General features: G+C 55.7%; 2 protein-coding genes across 6 annotated transcripts in view; one reads left to right on the top strand and one right to left on the bottom strand.

Annotated features, from left to right (window-relative positions):
- The first annotated feature begins 7,983 nt into the window (after nt 1-7,983).
- On the top strand, nt 7,984-15,558 carry TCTA (T cell leukemia translocation altered). 2 transcript variants are annotated; one of them, XM_073558896.1, is made up of 3 exons: nt 7,984-8,450; nt 14,924-14,978; nt 15,096-15,558. In XM_073558896.1, the coding sequence occupies exons 1-3, from the start codon at nt 8,287-8,289 to the stop codon at nt 15,189-15,191; spliced, it is 315 nt and encodes a 104-aa protein (XP_073414997.1). In that variant the 5' UTR covers nt 7,984-8,286; the 3' UTR covers nt 15,192-15,558. The 2 variants fall into 2 exon arrangements, with proteins under 2 accessions (XP_073414997.1, XP_073414998.1); XM_073558897.1 differs by having other exon boundaries at nt 8,011-8,488.
- Nucleotides 15,559-16,321: 763 nt separating this feature from the next.
- The window catches only part of AMT (aminomethyltransferase), a 31,664-nt gene continuing 20,810 nt past the window's right edge, over nt 16,322-27,175 (bottom strand). For all 4 annotated transcript variants that reach the window (XM_073558893.1, XM_073558892.1, XM_073558895.1 and 1 more), the window contains 6 exons: nt 19,863-19,994; nt 19,717-19,789; nt 19,474-19,619; nt 19,211-19,391; nt 18,984-19,139; nt 16,322-16,996 (listed from right to left, as the gene is read on the bottom strand). In XM_073558893.1, coding sequence (XP_073414994.1) covers nt 16,818-16,996; nt 18,984-19,139; nt 19,211-19,391; nt 19,474-19,619; nt 19,717-19,789; nt 19,863-19,994 — 867 coding nt within the window. In that variant the 3' untranslated portion in view covers nt 16,322-16,817. The remainder of the gene's footprint in view (nt 16,997-18,983; nt 19,140-19,210; nt 19,392-19,473; nt 19,620-19,716; nt 19,790-19,862; nt 19,995-27,175) is intronic.

Genomic DNA, 27,175 nt, shown 5'->3' with positions numbered 1-27,175 from the left:
ACAAGGGGCGGGCACAGTGTAATAAGGGACGGTGCTGTACATAACAAGGGGCGGGCACAGTGTAATAAGGGATGGTGCTGTACATAACAAGGGGCGGGCACAGTGTAATAAGGGACGGTGCTATACATAACAGGGACGGACACAGTGTAATAAGGGACGGTGCTGTACATAACAAGGGCGGGCACAGTGTAATAAGGGACGATGCTGTACATAACAAGGGGCGGGCACAGTGTAATAAGGGACGGTGCTGTACATAACAAGGGGCGGGCACAGTGTAATAAGGGACGGTGTTGTACATAACAAGGGGCGGGCACAGTGTAATAAGGGATGGTGCTGTACATAACAAGGGGCGGGCACAGTGTAATAAGGGACGGTGCTATACATAACAGGGACGGACACAGTGTAATAAGGGACGGTGCTGTACATAACAAGGGCGGGCACAGTGTAATAAGGGACGATGCTGTACATAACAAGGGGCGGGCACAGTGTAATAAGGGATGGTGCTGTACATAACAAGGGGCGGGCACAGTGTAATAAGGGACGATGCTGTACATAACAAGGGGCGGGCACAGTGTAATAAGGGATGGTGCTGTACATAACAAGGGGCGGGAACAGTGTAATAAGGGACGATGCTGTACATAACAAGGGGCGGGCACAGTGTAATAAGGGACGATGCTGTACATATTACAGGGGCGGGCACAGTGTAATAAGGGACGGTGCTGTACATATTACAGGGGCGGGCACAGTGTAATAAGGGAGGGTGCTGTACATATTACAGGGGCGGGCACAGTGTAATAAAAGGCGGTGCTGTAAATATTACAGGGGCGGGCACAGTGTAATAAGGGAGGGTGCTGTACATAGGGGCGGGCACAGTGTAATAAGGGACGGTGCTGTACATATTACAGGGGCGGGCACAGTGTAATAAGGGACGGTGCTGTACATATTACAGGGGCGGGCACAGTGTAATAAGGGGCGGTGCTGTACATATTACAGGGGCGGGCACAGTGTAATAAGGGGCGGTGCTGTAAATATTACAGGGGCGGGCACAGTGTAATAAGGGAGGGTGCTGTACATAGGGGCGGCACAGTGTAATAAGGGACGGTGCTGTACATATTACAGGGGCGGGCACAGTGTAATAAGGGACGGTGCTGTACATATTACAGGGGCGGGCACAGTGTAATAAGGGACGGTGCTGTACATATTACAGGGGCGGGCACAGTGTAATAAAGGGCGGTGCTGTAAATATTACAGGGGCGGGCACAGTGTAATAAGGGAGGGTGCTGTACATATTACAGGGGCGGGCACAGTGTAATCAGGGACGGTGCTGTACATATTACAGGGGCGGGCACAGTGTAATAAGGGACGGTGCTGTACATATTACAGGGGCGGGCACAGTGTAATAAGGGGCGGTGCTGTAAATATTACAGGGGCAGGCACAGTGTAATAAGGGACGGTGCTGTATATATTACAGGGGCGGGCAAAGTGTAATAAGGGTCGGTGCTGTACATATTACAGGGGCGGGCACAGTGTAATAAGGGGCGGTGCTGTAAATATTACAGGGGCGGGCACAGTGTAATAAGGGACGGTGCTGTATGTATTACAGGGGCGGGCACAGTGTAATAAGGGGCGGTGCTGTACATAAGGGAGGGCACAGTGTAATAAGGGGCGGTGCTGTACATATTACAGGGGCGGGCACAGTGTAATAAGAGGCGGTGCTGTACATATTACAGGGGCGGGCACAGTGTAATAAGGGACGGGGCTGTACATATTACAGGGGCGGGCACAGTGTAATAAGAGGCGGTGCTGTACATAGGGGCGGGCACAGTGTAATAAGGGACGGTGCTGTACATAGGGGCGGGCATAGTGTAATAAGGGATGGTGCTGTACATAATAAGGGCGGGCACAGTGTAATAAGGGATGGTGCTGTACATAATAAGGGCGGGCACAGTGTAATAAGGGGCGGTGCTGTACATAGGGGCGGGCACAGTGTAATAAGGGACGGTGCTGTACATAGGGGCGGGCACAGTGTAATAAGGGGTGGTGCTGTACATAGGGGCAGGCACAGTGTAATAAGGGGCGGTGCTGTACATAGGGGAGGGCACAGTGTAATAAGGGACAGTGCTGTACATAGGGGCGGGCACAGTGTAATAAGGGGGGGTGCTGTACATATTACAGGGGCGGGCACAGTGTAATAAGGGACGATGCTGTACATAGGGGCGGGCACAGTGTAATAAGGGGCGGTGCTGTATGTATTACAGGGGCGGGCACAGTGTAATAAGGGACGGTGCTGTACATATTACAGGGGCGGGCACAGTGTAATAAGGGGCGGTGCTGTATGTATTACAGGGGCGGGCACAGTGTAATAAGGGGCGGTGCTGTACATATTACAGGGGCGGGCACAGTGTAATAAGGGGCGGTGCTGTACATATTACAGGGGCGGGCACAGTGTAATAAGGGACGGTGCTGTACATAGGGGCGGGCACAGTGTAATAAGGGACGGTGCTGTACATATTACAGGGGCGGGGACAGTGTAATAAGGGGCGGTGCTGTACATATTACAGGGGCGGGCACAGTGTAATAAGGGACGGTGCTGTACATATTACAGGGGCGGGCACAGTGTAATAAGGGGCGGTGCTGTAAATATTACAGGGGCAGGCACAGTGTAATAAGGGACGGTGCTGTATGTATTACAGGGGCGGGCACAGTGTAATAAGGGGCGGTGCTGTACATAAGGGCGGGCACAGTGTAATAAGGGGCGGTGCTGTACATATTACAGGGGCGGGCACAGTGTAATAAGAGGCGGTGCTGTACATATTACAGGGGCGGGCACAGTGTAATAAGGGACGGGGCTGTACATATTACAGGGGCGGGCACAGTGTAATAAGAGGCGGTGCTGTACATAGGGGCGGGCACAGTGTAATAAGGGACGGTGCTGTACATAGGGGCGGGCATAGTGTAATAAGGGATGGTGCTGTACATAATAAGGGCGGGCACAGTGTAATAAGGGATGGTGCTGTACATAATAAGGGCGGGCACAGTGTAATAAGGGGCGGTGCTGTACATATTACAGGGGCGGGCACAGTGTAATAAGGGACGGTGCTGTACATAGGGGTGGGCACAGTGTAATAAGGGGTGGTGCTGTACATAGGGGCGGGCACAGTGTAATAAGGGGCGGTGCTGTACATAGGGGAGGGCACAGTGTAATAAGGGACAGTGCTGTACATAGGGGCGGGCACAGTGTAATAAGGGGGGGTGCTGTACATATTACAGGGGCGGGCACAGTGTAATAAGGGACGATGCTGTACATAGGGGCGGGCACAGTGTAATAAGGGGCGGTGCTGTATGTATTACAGGGGCGGGCACAGTGTAATAAGGGACGGTGCTGTACATATTACAGGGGCGGGCACAGTGTAATAAGGGGCGGTGCTGTATGTATTACAGGGGCGGGCACAGTGTAATAAGGGGCGGTGCTGTACATATTACAGGGGCGGGCACAGTGTAATAAGGGGCGGTGCTGTACATATTACAGGGGCGGGCACAGTGTAATAAGGGACGGTGCTGTACATAGGGGCGGGCACAGTGTAATAAGGGACGGTGCTGTACATATTACAGGGGCGGGGACAGTGTAATAAGGGGCGGTGCTGTACATATTACAGGGGCGGGCACAGTGTAATAAGGGGCGATGCTGTACATATTACAGGGGCGGGCACAGTGTAATAAGGGGCGGTGCTGTACATATTACAGGGGCGGGCACAGTGTAATAAGGGGCGGTGCTGTGCACATTACAGGGGCAGGCACAGTGTAATAAGGGGCGGTGCTGTACATATTACAGGGGCGGGCACAGTGTAATAAGGGACGGTGCTGTACACAATACAGGGGCGGGCACAGTGTAATAAGGGACGGTGCTGTACATATTACAGGGGCGGGCACAGTGTAATAAGGGGCGGTGCTGTACATATTACAGGGGCGGGCACAGTGTAATAAGGGGTGGTGCTGTAAATATTACAGGGGCGGGCACAGTGTAATAAGGGAGGGTGCTGTACATAGGGGCGGGCACAGTGTAATAAGGGACGGTGCTGTACATATTACAGGGGCGGGCACAGTGTAATAAGGGACGGTGCTGTACATATTACAGGGGCGGGCACAGTGTAATAAGGGACGGTGCTGTACATATTACAGGGGCAGGCACAGTGTAATAAAGGGCGGTGCTGTAAATATTACAGGGGCGGGCACAGTGTAATAAGGGAGGGTGCTGTACATATTACAGGGGCGGGCACAGTGTAATCAGGGACGGTGCTGTACATATTACAGGGGCGGGCACAGTGTAATAAGGGTCGGTGCTGTACATATTACAGGGGCGGGCACAGTGTAATAAGGGGCGGTGCTGTAAATATTACAAGGGCGGGCACAGTGTAATAAGGGACGGTGCTGTATGTATTACAGGGGCGGGCACAGTGTAATAAGGGGCGGTGCTGTACATAAGGGCGGGCACAGTGTAATAAGGGGCGGTGCTGTACATATTACAGGGGCGGGCACAGTGTAATAAGAGGCGGTGCTGTATATATTACAGGGGCGGGCACAGTGTAATAAGGGGCGGTGCTGTACATATTACAGGGGCGGGCACAGTGTAATAAGGGACGGTGCTGTACATAGGGGTGGGCACAGTGTAATAAGGGGTGGTGCTGTACATAGGGGCGGGCACAGTGTAATAAGGGGCGGTGCTGTACATAGGGGAGGGCACAGTGTAATAAGGGACAGTGCTGTACATAGGGGCGGGCACAGTGTAATAAGGGGGGGTGCTGTACATATTACAGGGGCGGGCACAGTGTAATAAGGGACGATGCTGTACATAGGGGCGGGCACAGTGTAATAAGGGGCGGTGCTGTATGTATTACAGGGGCGGGCACAGTGTAATAAGGGACGGTGCTGTACATATTACAGGGGCGGGCACAGTGTAATAAGGGGCGGTGCTGTATGTATTACAGGGGCGGGCACAGTGTAATAAGGGGCGGTGCTGTACATATTACAGGGGCGGGCACAGTGTAATAAGGGGCGGTGCTGTACATATTACAGGGGCGGGCACAGTGTAATAAGGGACGGTGCTGTACATAGGGGCGGGCACAGTGTAATAAGGGACGGTGCTGTACATATTACAGGGGCGGGGACAGTGTAATAAGGGGCGGTGCTGTACATATTACAGGGGCGGGCACAGTGTAATAAGGGGCGATGCTGTACATATTACAGGGGCGGGCACAGTGTAATAAGGGGCGGTGCTGTACATATTACAGGGGCGGGCACAGTGTAATAAGGGGCGGTGCTGTACACATTACAGGGGCAGGCACAGTGTAATAAGGGGCGGTGCTGTACATATTACAGGGGCGGGCACAGTGTAATAAGGGACGGTGCTGTACACAATACAGGGGCGGGCACAGTGTAATAAGGGACGGTGCTGTACATATTACAGGGGCGGGCACAGTGTAATAAGGGGCGGTGCTGTACATATTACAGGGGCGGGCACAGTGTAATAAGGGGTGGTGCTGTAAATATTACAGGGGCGGGCACAGTGTAATAAGGGAGGGTGCTGTACATAGGGGCGGGCACAGTGTAATAAGGGACGGTGCTGTACATATTACAGGGGCGGGCACAGTGTAATAAGGGACGGTGCTGTACATATTACAGGGGCGGGCACAGTGTAATAAGGGACGGTGCTGTACATATTACAGGGGCAGGCACAGTGTAATAAAGGGCGGTGCTGTAAATATTACAGGGGCGGGCACAGTGTAATAAGGGAGGGTGCTGTACATATTACAGGGGCGGGCACAGTGTAATCAGGGACGGTGCTGTACATATTACAGGGGCGGGCACAGTGTAATAAGGGTCGGTGCTGTACATATTACAGGGGCGGGCACAGTGTAATAAGGGGCGGTGCTGTAAATATTACAAGGGCGGGCACAGTGTAATAAGGGACGGTGCTGTATGTATTACAGGGGCGGGCACAGTGTAATAAGGGGCGGTGCTGTACATAAGGGCGGGCACAGTGTAATAAGGGGCGGTGCTGTACATATTACAGGGGCGGGCACAGTGTAATAAGAGGCGGTGCTGTATATATTACAGGGGCGGGCACAGTGTAATAAGGGACGGGGCTGTACATATTACAGGGGCGGGCACAGTGTAATAAGAGGCGGTGCTGTACATAGGGGCGGGCACAGTGGAATAAGGGACGGTGCTGTACATAGGGGCGGGCATAGTGTAATAAGGGATGGTGCTGTACATAATAAGGGCGGGCACAGTGTAATAAGGGATGGTGCTGTACATAATAAGGGCGGGCACAGTGTAATAAGGGGCGGTGCTGTACATAGGGGCGGGCACAGTGTAATAAGGGACGGTGCTGTACATAGGGGCGGGCACAGTGTAATAAGGGGTGGTGCTGTACATAGGGGCGGGCACAGTGTAATAAGGGGCGGTGCTGTACATAGGGGAGGGCACAGTGTAATAAGGGACAGTGCTGTACATAGGGGCGGGCACAGTGTAATAAGGGGGGGTGCTGTACATATTACAGGGGCGGGCACAGTGTAATAAGGGACGATGCTGTACATAGGGGCGGGCACAGTGTAATAAGGGGCGGTGCTGTATGTATTACAGGGGCGGGCACAGTGTAATAAGGGACGGTGCTGTACATATTACAGGGGCGGGCACAGTGTAATAAGGGGCGGTGCTGTATGTATTACAGGGGCGGGCACAGTGTAATAAGGGGCGGTGCTGTACATATTACAGGGGCGGGCACAGTGTAATAAGGGGCGGTGCTGTACATATTACAGGGGCGGGCACAGTGTAATAAGGGACGGTGCTGTACATAGGGGCGGGCACAGTGTAATAAGGGGCGGTGCTGTACATATTACAGGGGCGGGCACAGTGTAATAAGGGGCGGTGCTGTACACATTACAGGGGCGGGCACAGTGTAAAAAGGGGCGGTGCTGTACATATTGCAGGGGCGGGCACAGTGTAATAAGGGACGGTGCTGTACATATTACAGGGGCGGGCACAGTGTAATAAGGGGCAGTGCTGTACATATCACAGGGGCGGGCACAGTGTAATAAGGGGCAGTGCTGTACATATCACAGGGGAGGGCACAGTGTAATAAGGGATGGTGCTGTACATATTACAGGGGCGGGCACAGTGTAATAAGGGACGGTGCTGTACATATTACAGGGGCGGGCACAGTGTAATAAGGGGCGGTGCTGTACATATTACAGGGGTGGGCACAGTGTAATAAGGGACGGTGCTGTACATATTACAGGGGCGGGCACAGTGTAATAAGGGACGGTGCTGTACATATTACAGGGGCGGGCACAGTGTAATAAGGGACGGTGCTGTACATATTACAGGGGCGGGCACAGTGTAATAAGGGGCGGTGCTGTACATAGGGGCGGGCACAGTGTAATAAGGGGCGGTGCTGTACATAGGGGCGGGCACAGTGTAATAAGGGGCGGTGCTGTACATAGGGGCGGGCACAGTGTAATAAGGGGCGGTGCTGTACATAGGGGCGGGCACAGTGTAATAAGGGGCGGTGCTGTACATAGGGGCGGGCACAGTGTAATAAGGGGCGGTGCTGTACATAGGGGCGGGCACAGTGTAATAAGGGGCGGTGCTGTACATAGGGGCGGGCACAGTGTAATAAGGGGCGGTGCTGTACATAGGGGCGGGCACAGTGTAATAAGGGGCGGTGCTGTACATAGGGGCGGGCACAGTGTAATAAGGGGCGGTGCTGTACATAGGGGCGGGCACAGTGTAATAAGGGGCGGTGCTGTACATAGGGGCGGGCACAGTGTAATAAGGGGCGGTGCTGTAAATAGGGGCGGGCACAGTGTAATAAGGGGCGGTGCTGTACATAGGGGCGGGCACAGTGTAATAAGGGGCGGTGCTGTACATAGGGGCGGGCACAGTGTAATAAGGGGCGGTGCTGTACATAGGGGCGGCACGGCCCCTACACTCGGATGTGCTGCACAGGGGCCCCAGGCTGTCAGTGTTCACCCGCTCTCCATCACTGGTCAGCCCATAGTGTGATTGTAGGCAGCGGAGTGACAGACTAGTGGGACAGGAGACTGGCGAGGACCCCGCAGCGCTGCAGACGATCACCTGTCCTCGAGCTGTCACTGACCGGCCGCCGCCGCTACAGCCACTGGTAGAGTCGCTCTGGCTCCGCCCCCTGCAGTGTAGCCCCGCCCCCTGAGTGGCAGGCAGTGGTGGGCGGGGCTCTCTGTCCGCGCAGCCGCAGTGTCTCCAGTGATGGAGGCCGCGGAGCTGCTCTCCCCGCTCCTGGCGCTGGTGCTCGGCGTCTGCTCTGACTTCTGCCGGGATTGGGAGAGCAACGACCTCAGAGCCGCCATCTTCAAGCTCCTGCTCGCCTGGCTGCTCCTCAGCGTCACCGCCATCCAGCTGTCCTGGAGGAAGTACGGCCCGACCGTCAACGGCCTGTACTACCGGCAGGGTGAGGGGGGGGACGGCCTGTACTACCGGCAGGGTGAGGGGGGGGCGGCCTGTACTGCCGGCAGGGTGAGGGACGGCCTGTACTACCGGCAGGGTGAGGGACGGCCTGTACTACCGGCAGGGTGAGGGGGGGGACGGCCTGTACTACCGGCAGGGTGAGGGGGGGGACGGCCTGTACTACCGGCAGGGTGAGGGGGGGGACGGCCTGTACTACCGGCAGGGTGAGGGGGGGGACGGCCTGTACTACCGGCAGGGTGAGGGGGGGGACGGCCTGTACTACCGGCAGGGTGAGGGGGGGGACGGCCTGTACTACCGGCAGGGTGAGGGGGGGGACGGCCTGTACTACCGGCAGGGTGAGGGGGGGGGGGACGGCCTGTACTACCGGCAGGGTGAGGGGGGGGACGGCCTGTACTACCGGCAGGGTGAGGGGGGGGACGGCCTGTACTACCGGCAGGGTGAGGGGGGGGACGGCCTGTACTACCGGCAGGGTGAGGGGGGGGGGGACGGCCTGTACTACCGGCAGGGTGAGGGGGGGGGGGACGGCCTGTACTACCGGCAGGGTGAGGGGGGGGGACGGCCTGTACTACCGGCAGGGTGAGGGGGGGGACGGCCTGTACTACCGGCAGGGTGAGGGGGGGGGGGACGGCCTGTACTACCGGCAGGGTGAGGGGGGGGGGACGGCCTGTACTACCGGCAGGGTGAGGGGGGGGCGGCCTGTACTGCCGGCAGGGTGAGGGACGGCCTGTACTACCGGCAGGGTGAGGGGGGGGCGGCCTGTACTGCCGGCAGGGTGAGGGGGGGACGGCCTGTACTACCGGCAGGGTGAGGGGGGGGGCGGCCTGTACTGCCGGCAGGGTGAGGGACGGCCTGTACTACCGGCAGGGTGAGGGGGGGGCGGCTTGTACTGCCGGCAGGGTGAGGGACGGCCTGTACTACCGGCAGGGTGAGGGGGGGGGCGGCCTGTACTGCCGGCAGGGTGAGGGGGGGGCGGCCTGTACTGCCGGCAGGGTGAGGGGGGGGCGGCCTGTACTGCCGGCAGGGTGAGTGACGGCCTGTACTACCGGCAGGGTGAGGGGGGGGGCGGCCTGTACTACCGGCAGGGTGAGGGGGGGGCGGCCTGTACTACCGGCAGGGTGAGGGGGGGGGACGGCCTGTACTACCGGCAGGGTGAGGGGGGGGACGGCCTGTACTACCGGCAGGGTGAGAAGGGGTGGAACGGCTTGTAATACCGGCAGGGTGAGGTGGGGGACGGCCTGTACTTCCGGCAGGGTGAGAGGGGGGGACGGCCTGTACTACCGGCAGTGTTGTGAGTTCATTGTCACCAGTTGTGAGTTCCCCTTCTGGACTCCCTCTGGTGGTGACGGGAGGTGGTGCGGCTGGTTTGATCGGTGGAGATCTGCCACCTGAGAATGAGGATGACGATTGGACCTCAGGAGTCTCAGATTGGATTTAAGACAGCTGACGCCCTATTCAGTTGCTGGTGATACCTCCTGCTTGTCAGGTCTTGGTTCTCAGCTCTGTTCCAGTCAGCTCAAGCTAAGTTTTTCTGCTAATGTTCACACTTGATTTTGTTGGTCTATTCAGTTTTTTGTGTGGTCTGCCAGCCCCGGCTGGGGGCTGAGCTGAATTTCCACTCTTATTTATCTGTATTTTGCCAATTGGCTTTTTGTCCCTTACTAGTTTGGTCTCTTTTTGCTGTCTCAGAATATTCCAGAGTGCTGATATACTGGGAGAAGTCTAGTGACTTCAGGGTTAATTTTTATCAGAAGTGTTGGACATTATTTTGTAGGGTTTTGGGCAGATTGCAGACAGTGTCTTTCCTTTCAAGATTCAAAGAAGCTTTATTGGCAGGACTAAATACACATTAGTTTTGCCAAAGCAGGTGTACATAAGGGAATAGGGATAGGGACTGTAGGGATGTTGGGAAGGGGCTGTAGGAAAGGTGGATGGGGCAGATCCAGGATGGGGCTATAGAAGTCCATGGCATAGGGAAGGTGGATGGCGGCATGGGGGCATATCCAGGATGAGGCTATAGAAGTCCATGGCATAGGGAAGGTGGATGGGGGATTGGGGCATATCCAGGGTGGGGGCCATAGAAGTCCATGGCATATAGTTCTCTTTCTCGCAGTCTATGGCATTCGCTTACATATTGCGCTGCTATCTCCACTGCTCTCTCTTCTTCCCCCAGCAGGATGTATGTTTTCTCTTCCTCCTTCATGGTGGTGAAATCCGGGAAGAGATGTGAGAGTCTCCTGAAGTGAGTGTCCCTCACTGCTGAGTACTTGGAGCAGTGTAGCAGGAAGTGGGTCTCATCCTCCAGGGCCTCCTGGTCACAGTGTTGGCACAGTCTTTCCTCCCTGGGCTTGTAGCTCTGCCTGTGTCGGCCGGATTCGATGGCCAGACTGTGGGCACTGAGTCTATACCGGCTCAGGATCTTGCGGTCTTTGGGGTCCGGGAGTTTCTCCAGGTATGGAGCCAGTCTGTAGTCTCTCTGTAGACTCCGGTACATGGTCAGTTTCTGTGAGCTGATGATGTCGTTCTTCCAGTCACTTACGTACCTCTCCTGGCCTTCGTCTACCATCTTCCTGATTCCGGCTTTTGTCAGGTTGTTGTGATTGGTTTTCTGGTCAGGTTGGGTTTGGGTGAGCTGTTCCGAGGGTCCTGGTTTTTCTGTTTCCCCTACATGTGTCAGGGCTTTATGGTGATGGGAGCTTGGATTGCTCCTACGTAGGTGAGCCCGGAATGACAGTGCCCTCTTTAGAACCGTTAGGTGTAGAGGGAATCTGCCCAGCTCGGCCCGGCAAGCACTGTTGGAGGTGCTCCGATGGACTTGGAGAAGGTGCTTGCAGAATTCCAGGTGGAATATTTCTGTTGGACTTGAATCCCACCTTGACCAGTCTGGGTAGGTGTGAGGGCCCCAGACTTCGCTACCATACAGGAGGATTGGGGCGATGATAGAGTCGAAGATTTTTAACCAGACCCTCACTGGTGGCTTTAGATGGTAGAGTTTCCTTCGGATGGCATAGAAGGTTTTGCATGCCTTGTCTTTCAGGGTCTCTATGGCTTGTTTGAAGCTCCCTGATCGGTGAATCTCTAGGCCCAGGTAGGTATATTTGTCCGTTCCTGTAAGGGCGCAGTTGTTGAGGATAAATAAAGGGTGCTGGTCTGATTTTCTCTCTCTCTTCTGGAACACCATGATGTTGGTTTTCTTTAGGTTGACCGGTAGAGCCCAGGTGGAGCTGAATTTCTCTAAGATTTTCAGGTTGTCTTGGAGACCTTTCTCGGTTGGTGACAGAAGCAGCAAGTCATCTGCATACAGCAAGAATTTCACCTGCGCGTCGTGGAGGGTGAGACCTGGTGCTGTGGAAGATTCCAGAGCGGTAGCCAGCTCATTGATGTAAATGTTGAAGAGCGTTGGTCTTAGGCTGCAGCCTTGTCTGACTCCCCGGCTCTGCTGGAAATAAGCCGTTCTTCTGCCGTTCACACTCACACTGCAGAGGTTCTCGGTGTAGGAGCTTTTGATAACATCATAGGTCTTTCCTCCTATTCCGCTCTCCAGCAGTTTCAGGAATAAGCCTGGGTGCCACACCGAATCAAAGGCCTTTTTAAAGTCCACGAAACAGGCGTATATCTTCCCGTTCTTTGTATCGTGGACGTGGCTCTGAATGAGGCTGTGCAGAGTGTAGATGTGGTCAGTAGTGCGGTGGTTTGGCATGAAGCCTGCTTGGCTCTTGCTGAGGACGTTGTGCTCGGTGAGGAAACTGAGGATCCGCTTGTTCAGGATGCTGTTGAACAGTTTTCCCAGGTTGCTGCTGACACATATTCCTCTGTAGTTGGCTGGGTCATACCTGTCCCCATTCTTGTGGATGGGTGTGATGAGGCCTTGATTCCAGGTAGGAGGGAAGTAGCCGGCACTTAGCACAATATTGAAGAGTTTAACCATTGCGGCCTGTATTTCTGGTGGGCTGTACTTCAGCATTTCTGGTAGGATTCCATCCAGGCCACCGGCTTTTCTACATCTTATGGAAGAGATTCTCTCTGCTACTTCCTGTAATGTAATAGGTGCATCCAGGGGGTTTTGGACGTTTTTTACTTTTTGCTCCATTGCTTTTAGCTTTGCCATTATGTTTTCCTGTTCTTGACTTAGTTCTTCCTTTGGAATGTCTTTATAGAGGTCTCTGAAGTACTGGAGCCAGATGTTGCCATTTTGGATATGGATGTTGTTTTTCTTGTCTTTTGTGCCCATGTGGTTCCATAGTTCCCAGAAGGAGTTGTCTTGGAGGGCGTCTTGGAGTTGGTTAAGTTTGGTGGAGATGTAACTCTGCTTCTTCCTCCTGAGGATGGTTTTGTACTGCCTTTGTATGGTTTCATAGGCTTCCCTCAGACCCGGGTGGTTGGGGTCTCTGTGTTTCTTGTTTGAGGCTGTTCTCAGGGTCTTCCGTACGGCTTTACATTCTCTGTCAAACCATCCATTGATCTGTTTTTCTTTTGGTCTCTTGTAGTTGACTTTTTTAAGGTCGGACAGTCTGGCCATTGCATAGAATATATTGTTGAGGTCTTTTGCAGCTTGACTCACTCCCTTCGGGTTAGGCTGGTACTCGTAGTTGTAGAAGTGGTGGAGCATCCGCTGTATTTCAGGTCTGCTGGGAACCTCTTTATACTTTAATGCCGACGTTTTGTGCCATTTATAGGATGGAGGCCGGGTGAAGAGGCCGCTCTGCTGAGGCTTTTGAGTGGATGGTTTCTCTGTAGATTTCAGGTACAGAAGAAGTTGGTTGTGGTCTGACAGGTGCGTTTGTGGGGAGACTATGAAGGCGCTGATATCTGCCAGGTTCATATCTATAATGGCATAATCTACTACACTCCTCCCTACATGGGAGTTTAGTGTGCACCTCCCTAAGGAGTCTCCTTTGGTTCGTCCGTTAAGAATATGAAGTCCTAAACTTCTGCATACGTTCAGGAGCTTTTTACCACTTTTGTTGACTGTACTGTCATAGCTGTTTCTCTTTGTGACTACTGAGTCTTGGCCGTTATTCTCTGCTCCAAATATGTAGATGTTCCCATCCGTGGTCAGGAAGTCGTTTTCTCTCCCTGTTCTTGCATTGAGGTCTCCAAAGATGAGAACTTTGCCCAGGCCCTGATAGTGGGCGGCTTCTCTTTGTAAGATCTCGAAGCAGTCTGGATTGAAGTAGGGTGACTCTGGCGGTGGTATATAGGTGGCGCAGAGATAGACATCAGACTGAGAGGTGAGGATGGAGCTGCTGATCCTGATCCATATGTGGCTGCCTCCTCCACCGGTTTGATGTACTGGTGGAGCTCCTCTTTATGCCAGATCAGTATTCCTCCTGAGCTCCGACCCTGTTTGATGTTTTTATTTTTCAGGGCAGGGACAGAGATTTCCCTGTATCCGATGGGCACCAGAGATTCGTCTTCGGCTCTGGTCCATGTTTCCTTTCCTTTCTAGTTAGTGTGGGCCCCATCATTTGCTCAGCCTATTTTCCTGCCTGTGTTTGTGTTTTCATCTTGTTTCACCGTCAATACATGTGTAAGGGCTGTCTATTCCTTTGGGGTCTGCTCTGGGGCAGTTTTCCCTTTTCATGCTTCAGGCTTATTTAGTCCTCCGGCCGTGACGAGGCGTCTAGGATCATCATAGGTACGCTCCACGGCTACTGCTAGTTGTGTGGTAAGATCAGGGATCTGCAATCCGCTTAGTTACCAACCACTCTGGTTTTCTGTGGCTTAGCTTGTTTTTTTTTCTCCGTACCACCGGCAGGGCGAGAGGGGGGGAACGGACCGTACCACCGGCAGGGCGAGAGGGGGGGAACGGACCGTACCACCGGCAGGGCGAGAGGGGGGAACGGACCGTACCACCGACAGGGCGAGGGGGGGAACGGACCGTACCACCGGCAGGGCGAGAGGGGGGGAACGGACCGTACCACCGACAGGGCGAGGGGGGGAACGGACCGTACCACCGGCAGGGCGAGAGGGGGGGAACGGACCGTACCACCGGCAGGGCGAGAGGGGGGGAACGGACCGTACCACCGGCAGGGCGAGAGGGGGGGGGAACGGACCGTACCACCGGCAGGGGGAGGACGGACCGTACCACCGGCAGGGGGAGAGGGGGAGGACGGACCGTACCACCGGCAGGGGGGAGGACGGACCGTACCACCGGTGGGGCGAGAGGGGGGGAGGACGGACCGTACCACCGGTGGGGCGAGAGGGGGGGAGGACGGACCGTACCACCGGCAGGGGGAGAGGGGGAGGACGGACCGTACCACCGGTGGGGCGAGAGGGGGGGGGACAGACCGTACTACCGGCAGGGTGAGGGGGGACGGCCTGTACCACCGGCGGGGGGATTTTGAAGGATGGGAGCGGTTGTGGTTCCGGATGATTCCCGCTGCCCTCCGATGTGACAGATTCTCCTCTCTATCGCCAGGTATGGGCGGACAGAACGGTGTGACCCCCGACTACCAAGCACATTACCCCATGTGGTGAGTTCCTGGGGGCATTTTGGGTGTGACCCTGTGTAGCGATCTGGGGGGGCCACGTCTCCACTTCCTGACGATGCCGGGAGTCTTCAGCTTCAGTTCCTCCTTTTTGTTTTGCAGGGAGAGCGTCAGCACCGAGTCCCTAAAATCGCACCAAGAATGACAGAGGAGGACAAGATGGCAGCTGGGTGCGCGCAGGCTCCGCGCTGCTTGTGACTGCTGTCCGATCGCGTCTGCGGGGGCCGTACTCCTCACCAATTGTAATTATTGCCGTGGGTGGCGGAGCTGGACTGTACCATGTTGGATGTATATTTTGGGGGGTGCTATTTCCCCCTTTGCCTTTTTCTCTTCAGTGACATCACATCTTGGGTGGAGTCACTACAGAAGTTCCCGCCTCCAGAGATCTGATTGCAGCCCAGGGGGCGGGGCTTGCGGACTGTGGCGCTCAGATCTGAAGTCTGGGGGTGGGGTTAATGAGGCTTCTGCAGCTACTAATGGACTGATACATTATAACAAACCCTCAGCTGTTGGATGTATATAATGAATGTAATTATGGCTGCAATAAACACAAATCTGCAGCTGCCTCACACCTGTGACTGCGTCCTGCAAGATGGAGGGGACGCAGAAGCGATGCTGGTCATGTGACTCATCGTGGCCGCCATTTAACCTGCAAAAGGCAACGGATCAGAGATCACGGAAATGGAGCTGCTGCAGGGCGAGCGGCGGCATCGCCCAGGGACCTCTGCGGGGCGGAGAGCGGCGGCATCGCCCAGGGACCTCTGCGGGGCGGAGAGCGGCGGCATCGCCCAGGGACCTCTGCGGGGCGGAGAGCGGCGGCATCGCCCAGGGACCTCTGCGGGGCGGAGAGCGGCGGCATCGCCCAGGGACCTCTGCGGGGCGGAGAGCGGCGGCATCGCCCAGGGACCTCTGCGGGGCGGAGGTCACGCTTTGCACGGGGGGGAGGGTGGCAGTGCCCTTTGTTTTTTGTGATCGGTCTCGCTCTGATGTTCGTTGCCCGGGATCTTCAGCTTATAACTGATTGTAGCTCCGCCCTCTTGGAGAATTGCTGGCTCCTCCCCCACTGTACACATCATGGGGGGTGGAGCTGCTCTCCCTTGTCCCCAGGGGTTGCCATCTCCCAGCATGCTGTGCAGCACTGACAGTGGGGGAGGCTGCACACACTTCTAGCAGTAGCAGAGAGCGCAGCTCTGGTGTATAATGCAGTTGTGGCAGAGCCCCCCAATCATTACAACGCTCTGGATCGGTGTGGGTGGGGTCACTACACTCTGCCTTCTGGGTCTATCCTGGCCCCTCCCCCTCGAGTGATGACATCATGAAGACGCAGCTGGGAGTCCAGGAGGCGGATTTTATTGTTACCTCAGCGTCTAGTGGCAGCCCCACGTAAGAGAAGCCCCGGTCCCCCGCCACAGTCCTTTGTGGGGGAGGGGCGGTAACACTGGGGCTCGGCCTGGTCACACATTCTGGGGTTTCTTTCACTTTCAGCCTTAAATCCGGCTCAAAATGTGGATAGGAGCGAGGGCTGAGGCGTGAGGGTGGGATGAGGCGCAGCACCCGGCCCCCGCAGGGAGGAGCCGAAAATGAGGGCAGCGTCCACAGCATCCAATCAGGACGCTGGCCTCCTTCTCTAACACAAGTGGTGATTGTGATTGGCTGGTGAGGGCCATGCCCGGTCGGACCTTGGATCGCTGCCCTCATCTACAGTGATAATACCCGGTGTGGGACCCGGGGCCCCTGGAATGGCTGACTAAAACTTGGCACCTTACAGTCCCTGCACAGGGACACCGGGGACCCCGCTATTTGGGGGTCCCGCTCTACAGGGTGTTACTTTATCGTGTAATATTTGGACGGCAGGAATGGCATCTTGCAGGTGGCGCCATCCACCGTTTTTTTCCGGACCTCCAGGTGCAGCGCGGTTCCAGGTTTGGCGAACTCCGGCTCCACGTATCCCATTGCCACATTCACCCGTAAGGAGGGGGAGGGGCAGCCGCTGGTCACCGCACCTGCAGAGGGGAAAGGGTTAACGAGCTTGTCCAACTACCGTCTCTTATGTGGGCTACCAAGGTATGGAGCGGCCACATCATCGCGACCGAGCGACTCCTCCGCTGTGTGCAGGGGGCGCCCCACAGCCTCTCCCCTCTAGTGACGCAGTGCCAGGCTGGAGCCCCCAGAACGAGCAAACTTCAGCCCCCCCCCCCCCCGGCACTGACCGCGAGACAACCACCCCCCCACTGACTGCAGACACCAACCACCCCCTCCGGCACTGACCGCGAGACAACAACCACCCCCCCCACTGACCGCAGACACCAACCACCCCCCCCACTGACCGCAGACACCAACCACCCCCTGCCGGCACTGACCGCGAGACAACAACCCCCCCCACACACACTGGCACTGCCTGCAGAGACCACCTGACCCCCCACGTGCCGGCACTGACCGCAGACACCAACCCTCCCCCCACACACTGGCACTGCATGCAGAGACCACCTGACCCCCCCCTACGTGCCAGCACTGACCGCAGACACCAACCCCCCCCACACACACACACTGGCACTGCCCGCAGACACCAACCCCCCTACACACACACTGGCACTGCCCGCAGACACCAACCCCCCACACACATTGGCACTGCCCGCAGACACCAACCCCCCCACCCCCACACACACATTGGCACTGCCCGCAGACATCAACCCCCCCACCCCCACATTGGCACTGCCCGCAGACACCAACCCCCCCCCCACACACATTGGCACTGCCCGCAGACACCAACCCCCCCCCCACACACACTGGCACTGCCCGCAGACACCAACCCCCCCCCCACACACACACACTGCCCGCAGACACCAACCTCCCCCCCACACACACATTGGCACTGCCCGCAGACACCAACCCCCCCCCACACACATTGGCACTGCCCGCAGACACCAACCCCCCCCACACACACTGGCACTGCCCGCAGACACCAACCCCCCCCCCACACACACACACTGCCCGCAGACACCAACCTCCCCCCCACACACACATTGGCACTGCCCGCAGACACCAACCCCCCCCCACACATTGGCACTGCCCGCAGACACCAACCCCCCCCCCACACACACACACTGCCCGCAGACACCAACCTCCCCCCCCCCCCACACACATTGGCACTGCCCGCAGACACCAACCCCCCCCCACACACATTGGCACTGCCCACAGACACCAACCCCCCCCCACACACACTGGCACTGCCCGCAGACACCAACCCCCCCCACACACACACACACTGCCCGCAGACACCAACCTCCCCCCCCCCCCCCACACACATTGGCACTGCCCGCAGACACCAACCCCACCCATACTGGCACTGCCTGCAGAGACCACCTGACCCCCCCCAGGTGCCGGCACTGACCGCAGACACCAACCCCCCCCCCCCCCCACACACACACACAGACACACACACTGGCACTGTCTGCAGAGACCACCTGACCCCCCCCAGGTGCCGGCACTGACCGCAGGCACCAACCCCCCTCCCCCCCCCACACACACTGGCACTGCCCGCAGACACCAACCCCCCCCCCCCACACACACACACACACTGGCACTGCCTGCAGAGACCACCTGACCCCCCCCCCCCAGGGGCCGGCGCTGAACCGCAGACACCAACCCCCCACACACACACACTGGCACTGCCCGCAGACACCACCCCCCCCCCACACACACACTGGCACTGCCCGCAGACACCAACCACCCCCCCACACACACTGGCACTGCCTACAGAGACCAACCCCACACACACACACACACACTGGCACTGCCCGCAGACACCAACCCCCCCCCCCACACACACACTGGCACTGCCTGCAGAGACCACCTGACCCCCCCACGTGCCGGCACTGACCGCATACACCATCTCTTCCCTACCTGACAACCTACAATTCTCCCCCACCTCGCTGACATTTGCTGCTGACACCCCCGCTTCCTCTGCTGCCCTTCACGGATGACACTCACCAATGATGCGCCCCTCCAGGTTCAGGATCGGCGTGTGCTGGCGGGCCGGCGGCCCCGTAGACGACAGCCCCACACGTTTCCGTGTCACCCGTCCTTTAATCTGGGGCACAATGATGGAGGCTCCAGGGAAATCCATGGCGGCTCTGCGGCGTTTCCCTATGAGTAGGTGATCATTACACTGGAGTCAGCTCACATCCCTACGACAACACTGATGGGCCGTCACCCACCGATCGTCCACACCAGACTCGCCTCCACCGGGCTGGTGGTCTCATCGATGTCATTGCCGTACAGGCACAGGCCGGCCTCCAGGCGTAGACTGTCTCGGGCAGCCAGACCCGCCAGCTTCACGTCCGCGCTCTGCAGAAGCCTCTCCGCCAACTCCACCGCTCTGTGCCCGGGCACCGAGATCTGCAGCGACATGGGAGGCCATGATGGGTCGGCATGCTGCGCTCTGGCCACCTCTGTGCTGCGGGGGGTGCAGCCCACCTACCTCCACCCCGTCCTCCCCCGTGTACCCGCACCGGGTCACTCTGCAGCCAGGGATCCCGAACACCGTGGTGGTGACGCCGGTCATGAAGGTCAGCTGGGAAAGGTCGTCGCTCAGCCCGGCCCGGAGGACGTCAGCGGTGGAGGGTCCTGGAGACAAAGATCGAGGATTCAAACTCTCATCAGGCTGTGGAGCCGGCGGAGTCTACTCAGCGCACATCATGGCGGCCGCGCAGCCAGACGTCACCTTGGAGAGCCAGGAGAGCGCAGTCCACGGGCTCCAGCGCCACGTCCCGGCCACGGAAGTCCTGCAGCTTGTTCTGGTGGAGGCACAAAGACAGATGAGGCTCCCGGCGGAGAGGCTGCTGCCACCACCAAGATGGAGGCCGTTACCTGCATGTGGGCGGAGTCCTTCTCAGCGCAGCCGGCATTGGACACAACATAGAGGAAACCGTCCGCGGCGTTATTCACGATCAGGTCATCAATGATCCCCCCGCCATCATTAGTGAGGAGCGACAGCGCCCCCTGCAGAGAGGCCGTGCGTCAGCATAGCAATCTTTATATAGCGCCAACATATTCCGCAGCGCTTTACAGTTTCCAGACACAAGTCATAAGTAAGAGCGTTAACAATACAATAAAGCCCAATCAGCCGCCCCTGCTGGTGAGAGCTGACCCTCTACAGTGAGGTGGGGGAGACACAGAGGACGGAGGCGTATATACAATGGTGTATGTACAGTGATGGTCCGGCCGTCCTGAGGGAGTGAGGGATGGAGATAGGGAATGGGCCACACACACTAAAGGCCCTGTCACACTTAGGCTAGTTTCACACTAGCGCTTTTGAGCGCAGCGACGGCCTGCGCACGGCCACTGCTAAGCCCCGCCCCCTGCCGCGCCTCCACCGGTAGCTCCGCCTACCGGCGCATGACGCTGCATGCGTCCCCTATCTTTATCACTGGGGGCGCAGGCCGTGCGCAGTATGCGTCCTTTTGACGGTGCGCCGACCTGCACCAAACACAACCTGCTGCAGTTTGGTTGCGCTCGGCGCACCGTCAAAACGGTGCATGCGCCCCCAGTGATAAAGATAGGGGACGCAGGACGCATGCAGCGCCATGCGCCGCTAGGCGGAGCTACCGACGGAGGCGCGGCAGGGGGCGGGGCTTAGCGGCGGCCGTGCGCAGGCCGTCGCTGCGCTCAAAAGCACTAGTGTGAAACTAGCCTTAGCGATGTACCAGCGATCCCGACAACAATATGACGCGGTCAGGATCGCTGGTGCATCGCTAAGTGGTCGCTAGTGAGCTGCCACATAGGCAGATCTCACCAGCGACATCGCTGGGGACGGGGGTCGTTACTTACCTGTCAGACGAGGCAATCCTGACATCCTCCCGCCCGCGTCGCTCGTCGTCACAGCAGGAAGCTGACGACGAGAAACGGTCCTGGACGTTCTCGCGCGATCAGCGATAACCAGCGGGGGAGCCGGTCGGAGGTAAGTATCAGACAGCGATGTCGCTTAGTGTGACAGGCCCTTTAGACAGAGAATGACTGTGATTAGGGAACGTGATAGGCCGCTCTGAACAGATGAGCGAGCGCCTGAAACTATGCAAATTGTGGATGGTCCTAATTTCTTGGGGTAGAGCATTCCAGAGGATTGGCGCAGCACGGGAGAAGTCTTGGAGTCGGGAGTGGGAGGTGCGGATTAGTGCAGAGGTTAGTCGAAAGTCTTTTGCAGAGCGCAGCGGTCGGTTAGGCCGATAGACAGAAATGAGGGAGGAGATGTAAGGGGGTGCCGCACTGTGGAGAGCTTTGTGGGTGAGAACAAGTACTGTGAATTGTATCCTGTAATGAATTGGCAGCCAGTGTAACGACTGGCGAAGAGCGGACGCGTCTGAGAAACGATTAGCCAGATGGACGACCCTGGCTGCTGCATTAAGGATGGACTGGAGAGGGGATAGTCGAGTAACGGGGAGGCCAATTAATAGAGCGTTGCAGTAGTCCAGGCGGGAGTGGATCAGGGCGACAGTGAGGGTTTTTGTTGTTTCCATGGTGAGAAAAGGGCGGATTCTAGAGATGTTCTTTAGGTGTAAGCGGCATGAGCGGGCAAGAGATTGTATATGGGATGTGAAGGAGAGATTGGTGTCAAACATAACACCCAGACAGCGCGCCTGCTGTCGGGGTGTTATTATGGTGCCACCCACGGAGAGGGAAATGTCAGATTTAGGGAGGTTAGTAGACGGCGGGAGCAGAAGAAGTTCAGTTTTGGAGAGGTTGAGTTTCAGATAGAGAGCAGACATGATGTTGGAGACTGCGGACAGACAGTCACTGGCGTTCTGTAGTACAGCGGGGGTAAGGTCGGGGGAAGACGGGTATAGTTGTGTCACCTGCATAAAGATGGTACTGAAAGCCAAATCTGCTGATGGTCTGTCCAACTGGGGCCGTGTAGAGAGAGAAAAGAAGGGGGCCAAGGACTGAGCCCTGAGGTACCCCAACAGCAAGAGGAAGAGGAGATGAAGTGGAGCCAGAGAACAAAACACTGAAGGAGCGGTCGGAAAGATAGGAGGAGAACCAGGAGAGTGCAGTGTCCTTAACCCCTTCACCCCCAAGGGTGGTCTGCACGTTCGTGCCCGGCCAATGTTCACAATTCTGACCCCGTCCCTCTATGAGGTGACAGCTCTGGAGATCCCGGTGATCCTGACATTGTTTTCTCCTGACATATTGTCCTTCATGATAGTGGGAACATTTCTCTGATATAACTTGCGTTTATTTGTGAAGAAAAAAAAAAAGGAAATTTGGCGAAAATTTCACAATTTTCCACCTGAATTTTTATGCGCTTGTTACCGCAATGCTGCGGCACTGTCTGCAGCGTTTCCACGACTCCCTGCCGCAGGTGACACGCAGGCGGACTTCCCGCTAAACACAAGCGGTTTGCAGGCGATTTGAAGCCTCACTTGGAAAAGTGACTGACAGGTTGGTGACACTCCGCAGAGCGCTCGACACGCGAGGCCAACATTGTACTATTGATGCGGCCTCAAGAGTTTCAGTGCAATCCTACGGCGGCGGCATCACCGCGATTCCGCAGAATGGACATGCTGCGGATATTACCGCTATGACATTCTGCAGCATTAGCGCATCAACCGCGGCCTCCCACAGGATGGCATGGGGGGCGTCTTGTTAGCGTTTCTGCCGCAGAGCCACATAAATCACAGCGATGCGGCACACTAACTAGTCCCACTCCCCACATGTCTACATCAGCACAATTTGGGAACCAACTTTTTTTTGTTAGGAAGTTATAAGGGTTAAAAGTTGACCAGCGATTTCTCATTTTTGCACCATTTTATTTTTAGGACCACATCACATTTGAAGCCACTTTGAGGGATCTATATGATAGAAAATACCCAAAAGTGACACCATTCTAAAAACTGCACCCCTTAAGGTGCTCAAAACCACATTCGAGGAGTTTATTAACCCTTCAGATGCTTCACAGGAATTTTGAATGTTTAAAAAAAAATGAACATTTAACTTTTCTCTTCGCCACAACAGCCCCCACTGAGAGAGGGGGGACAGGAAACCTACAGAGAGCTAGAAGGGGCGCTCCGCCGTTCCCCCTCGCTCCCTCAGTTGGTTTCCTGTTCCTAAGGAGGAACCCATACAGAGAAGAGGATTCCTGGCCGCCGCCCGCGTAGCACTATATGAGCGGCGGGGGGATCAGAAGATCTACTTCCCCTCCGCTGGTAATGCGGGCGAGGCCTTGGCGGTATGTGCGGCGCTAAAGGGGAGAATCGCATACCTGACGCGGTCAGTGATCTGCCCGTACCGGCGATGCAGGGGCAGTGGGCAGGAGACGCTCGGCGGTGACCAGTGTTCCTCTGTGGCAAGGCGGCCCGGAAGTGGATACCGACAACTTCCGGGGGAGCAGGCGAAAGATCGCGGTATCACGAGACAGGCGGCCGCGCATGCGCAGTAGGGGGTAAAAGAAAAAAAGGGGGTGAAACCAGGAAGCTGCATAAAAATACCGGCCAGAGGCATACCGGTGCGCAGCCATGTCATCCACAAACGACCCGACGTCACTCCAAATAGAACAGCCAGAGGAATCCCCCCATGGCAGCACTCAGAGAAGTGGCAGCACTAGGAGAAGTGGCAGCACCAGGAGGAATATTAGCGGGCGCTCTAGGCAGAACGAGCCCACGGAAAAAACCATAAGGAGAAGAAACCATCTCAGCCTGAGCCTCGAACCCCGCAGCCGGTACTATGCTGACGAGATTCACGGGTGAGTGCTTTTAGTCATGCTTCTAGCTGATGGTGTCCCCTTTTTTTCTTTTCTGCATACCTTAGGCCAAAAGAACAGATAAATCTAAACACAGAGAATGTGCCTTATGTTCCCAACCTCTCCACGAAAGTCACCCTAAGAGGTTGTGTCAAAGCTGTATCGGGCAAACCCTACGGAAAGAATCCTCGGGAAAAACGGAGGATAGCCGTACAATTATTAGAGAGGAACTACGGGCCTTAGGTGGTTCCAGTAGTCTAGGAGGACAAACCTCCAGCAGAGGGTTAGTCTCACCGGCGTCTAGATCGCCTTCAGAAACTGGGGAAATGGACTCCGATATATCCCAGGAATACCTAACCTCAGAGGAGGAGCAGGCTTGCTTCCCCACGGACAGTGTTAATAATTTGGTCAAGTCTGAGCGCAATACGATGGGGTTATCCGATGCTAAAGACCCCAAAACCCCGCAGGAAATGTTTGCGGGTATCTCCCAAAAGAAAGTGAAAAAAGAGTGGGAGAAGCAAGGGCAAAGGACCTTTCTCCCCTTAGCATCAAAGCGAAAATATCCGTTTGATGACGACGAATTGGCGTCTTGGTCGAGAGCCCCCAAGGTGGATGCGGCAGTGGCCTCCACTTCTCGCCGGTCGTCCCTGCCAGTGGAGGACTCAGGAACATTATCTGATCCCTTAGATCGCAAGGCGGATACCTTCCTCAAACGATCTTGGGAGGCATGCACAGGGGCCTTTAAGCCGGCAATATCGGCCACAGGCACAGGGAGGTCCATGATGATATGGTTGGATGAGTTGGAGGAGAAAATAAAAAGTGGAGCATCTAGAGACAAGCTCCGTTCCTCTATTCCCCTGATTAATGGTGCAGCCGCCTTCCTATCTGACGCCTCAGCTGACTCCCTCCGTCTATCTGCCAGAGCGGCAGGATTAACCAACGCAGCCCGGTGGACCTTGTGGTTGAAGGGGTGGAGAGGCGATTTGCAGACAAAAACCAAACTCTGCGCCATGCCATGTCAGGGTAAGTACCTGTTCGGCACTGAGCTTCATGAGATCCTGACAAAAGCGGGTGAGAGAAAGAAGGGATTCCCTAACCCGTACATTCCCTTCAACAGGAGGGCCTTCAGAAAGCTTCCATTCGGCAAAAAGGACTTCAAGCCTCAGGACCGCTGGGGCAATAAAGATCCCAAGCAAAGAGGCAACTTATTTGGGAAACGTCCCTTCAGATCTGGGGACAGATTCCGGTAGCCCCAATTCACCGGTAGGTGGCAGGCTACTAAAATTCAGCCGCCAATGGGAAAAAAAATAACATCTAACCCCGTGGGCCATTAATATTGTCACGTCGGGTCTAAGACTAGACTTTGTTACCCACCGGACTCCTTCGTATTGACTTCTCTGAAGTCTCTGGCGCAGCAGGAAGCGTTGGAATTGGAGATTACGGGCCTCTTATCTAAGAACGTTCTGGTAGACGTTCCAAGAGACGAAAGAGGAAGGGGGTTTTATTCTCCCCCGTTTCTGGTCCCAAAACTGGATGGTTCTCTTAGGACCATAATTAATTTAAAAAAGCTTAATACGTTTTTGAGGGTGCGGCCCTTTAAAATGGAGTCTGTACGTTCAGCAATAAAACGCTTGTTTCCTAGGTGCCATATGGCAGTCTTGGACCTAAAAGACGCCTATTACCATCTCCCTATATGCAAAGAGCACCAGCAATTCCTACCAGTGGCAGCCGTGCTAGAGGGCCGGATACAACAGTTTACGGCAATGCCGTTTGGATTATTCATGGCACCCCGTGTATTTACCAAGCTCATGCTAGAGGTGATGTCATATGTAAGGCTGAAGGACACCTTAAAAGTCCCGTACTTGGACGACCTGCTCATAGTAGGGAATTCTGTTTCCCAATGCAAAAGCAGGATAGCGGACTTTATTATTTCCTCCCTGCAGACGCTAGGCTGGCTGATCAACTGGGAAAAGTCCGGACTACAACCAGTAAGGCCTCTTTCACACTTCAGTTTTTTGCATCAGTCAAAGTCCGCCAAAAGGACGGATGGCGGATCCGTTTGAGTACTGATGACAACGGATGCCACCCTTCCGTTTTTTTTGACGGATCCACAAAATGAAGAATTTTAAAGGAATCGCAGGAGAGAGAGAGAGAGAGAGAGAGAGAGAGAGAGATTTTTTTTTTGTCCGGCACCCAGAAAGAATTTCGGGTTAAATCAGTGTCTGGAGGATCCGCCAGAGAAAAAAACCTTGCAAGCTCCGTTTTGAAATCTTTGAGGATGGTGACGGACAGCAACTTTTGGCGGATCCTCAAAAAAAACGGATGCAACGGACGGCAATCCGTCACAATCCGCCATTAATGAAAGTCAATGGGGGAAAAAACGGATCCTCAAAAGAAAATTGAGGATCCGTTTTTTTCAAAACCTGGCGGATTGTGACTGATTGTAAAAAACTGAAGTGTGAAAGAGGCCTAACCCGTCAGACGTTCCTGGGCCTTCAAATAGACTCTGTAAGTCAAAAATGCTTCCGGTCAGAAACAAAATCACGAGCCATAATTAATAAGGTACGGACAGCAGTGGATGAGCCCACGATGTCCTTGCGAGAAGGCATGTCCTTGCTAGGGTCCCTAATATCATGCATCCCCGCAGTGCAGTGGGCCCAATTCCATTCCAGAAAATTGCAGTGGGCCGTTTTACAAGAAGCAGATAGGCTGCAGGGGCAGATGGAAGGCAGAATATCACTATCATCAGAAGTGATCGATTCCTTAGAGTGGTGGTTGGACGCAAGCAACCTTACCGGCGGGGTTCCATGGTGGGTTATCCCCTCTAAAATAGTCACTACAGACGCTAGTACCTCAAGGTGGGGGGCCCACCTAGAGGAAAATATGGTGCAAGGCCAAAGGTCCGAGTCCGAAATGGGGAATTCATCTAATATGAGAGAACTAACAGCGATATATTAGGCTATATCTAAATTTCTCCCACTGCTACGAGGAACCCACACGAGAATCCAATCAGACAACACCTCAGTGGCTTACACAAGCCGGCAAGGAGGCTCGCGATCAGGGCCACTCATGTATATCGCGGGAAGAATTTTGGAGATGGCTGAATCGCATCTCCACTCCTTGTCTGCGCTCCACATCAGAGTGGACAATTCCAGAGCGGACTTCCTCAGCCACCAGAGTTTGCATCAAGGGGAGTGGGTGCTCAGCTCAGCCGGGACATCTTCGAGATGATAGCGGCCAAATGGAGCAGACCAGAAATAGATCTATTCGCAACAAGAGCCAACAGGCATGTAGAAAGGTTCGCTTCTCTATACAGAGCGGACAATGCAGACTTGCTTGACGCCCTCCAAGCACTCTGGACATTCCGGCAGGCCTACGCCTTTCCTCCAATGGTACTGTTGCCAACAGTAGTCAGGAAAATAAGGGAAGAAGGTGCAAAGGTCATCTT

Source organism: Dendrobates tinctorius, unplaced genomic scaffold, assembly GCF_039654945.1.
Source record: "Dendrobates tinctorius isolate UK_male_01 unplaced genomic scaffold, ASM3965494v1 ptg000261l, whole genome shotgun sequence".
In the NCBI taxonomy this organism is placed as follows: domain Eukaryota; kingdom Metazoa; phylum Chordata; class Amphibia; order Anura; family Dendrobatidae; genus Dendrobates; species Dendrobates tinctorius.
The sequence above is the reverse complement of the archived record's forward strand: the minus strand, read 5'-3'. Positions and strand labels throughout refer to the sequence as shown.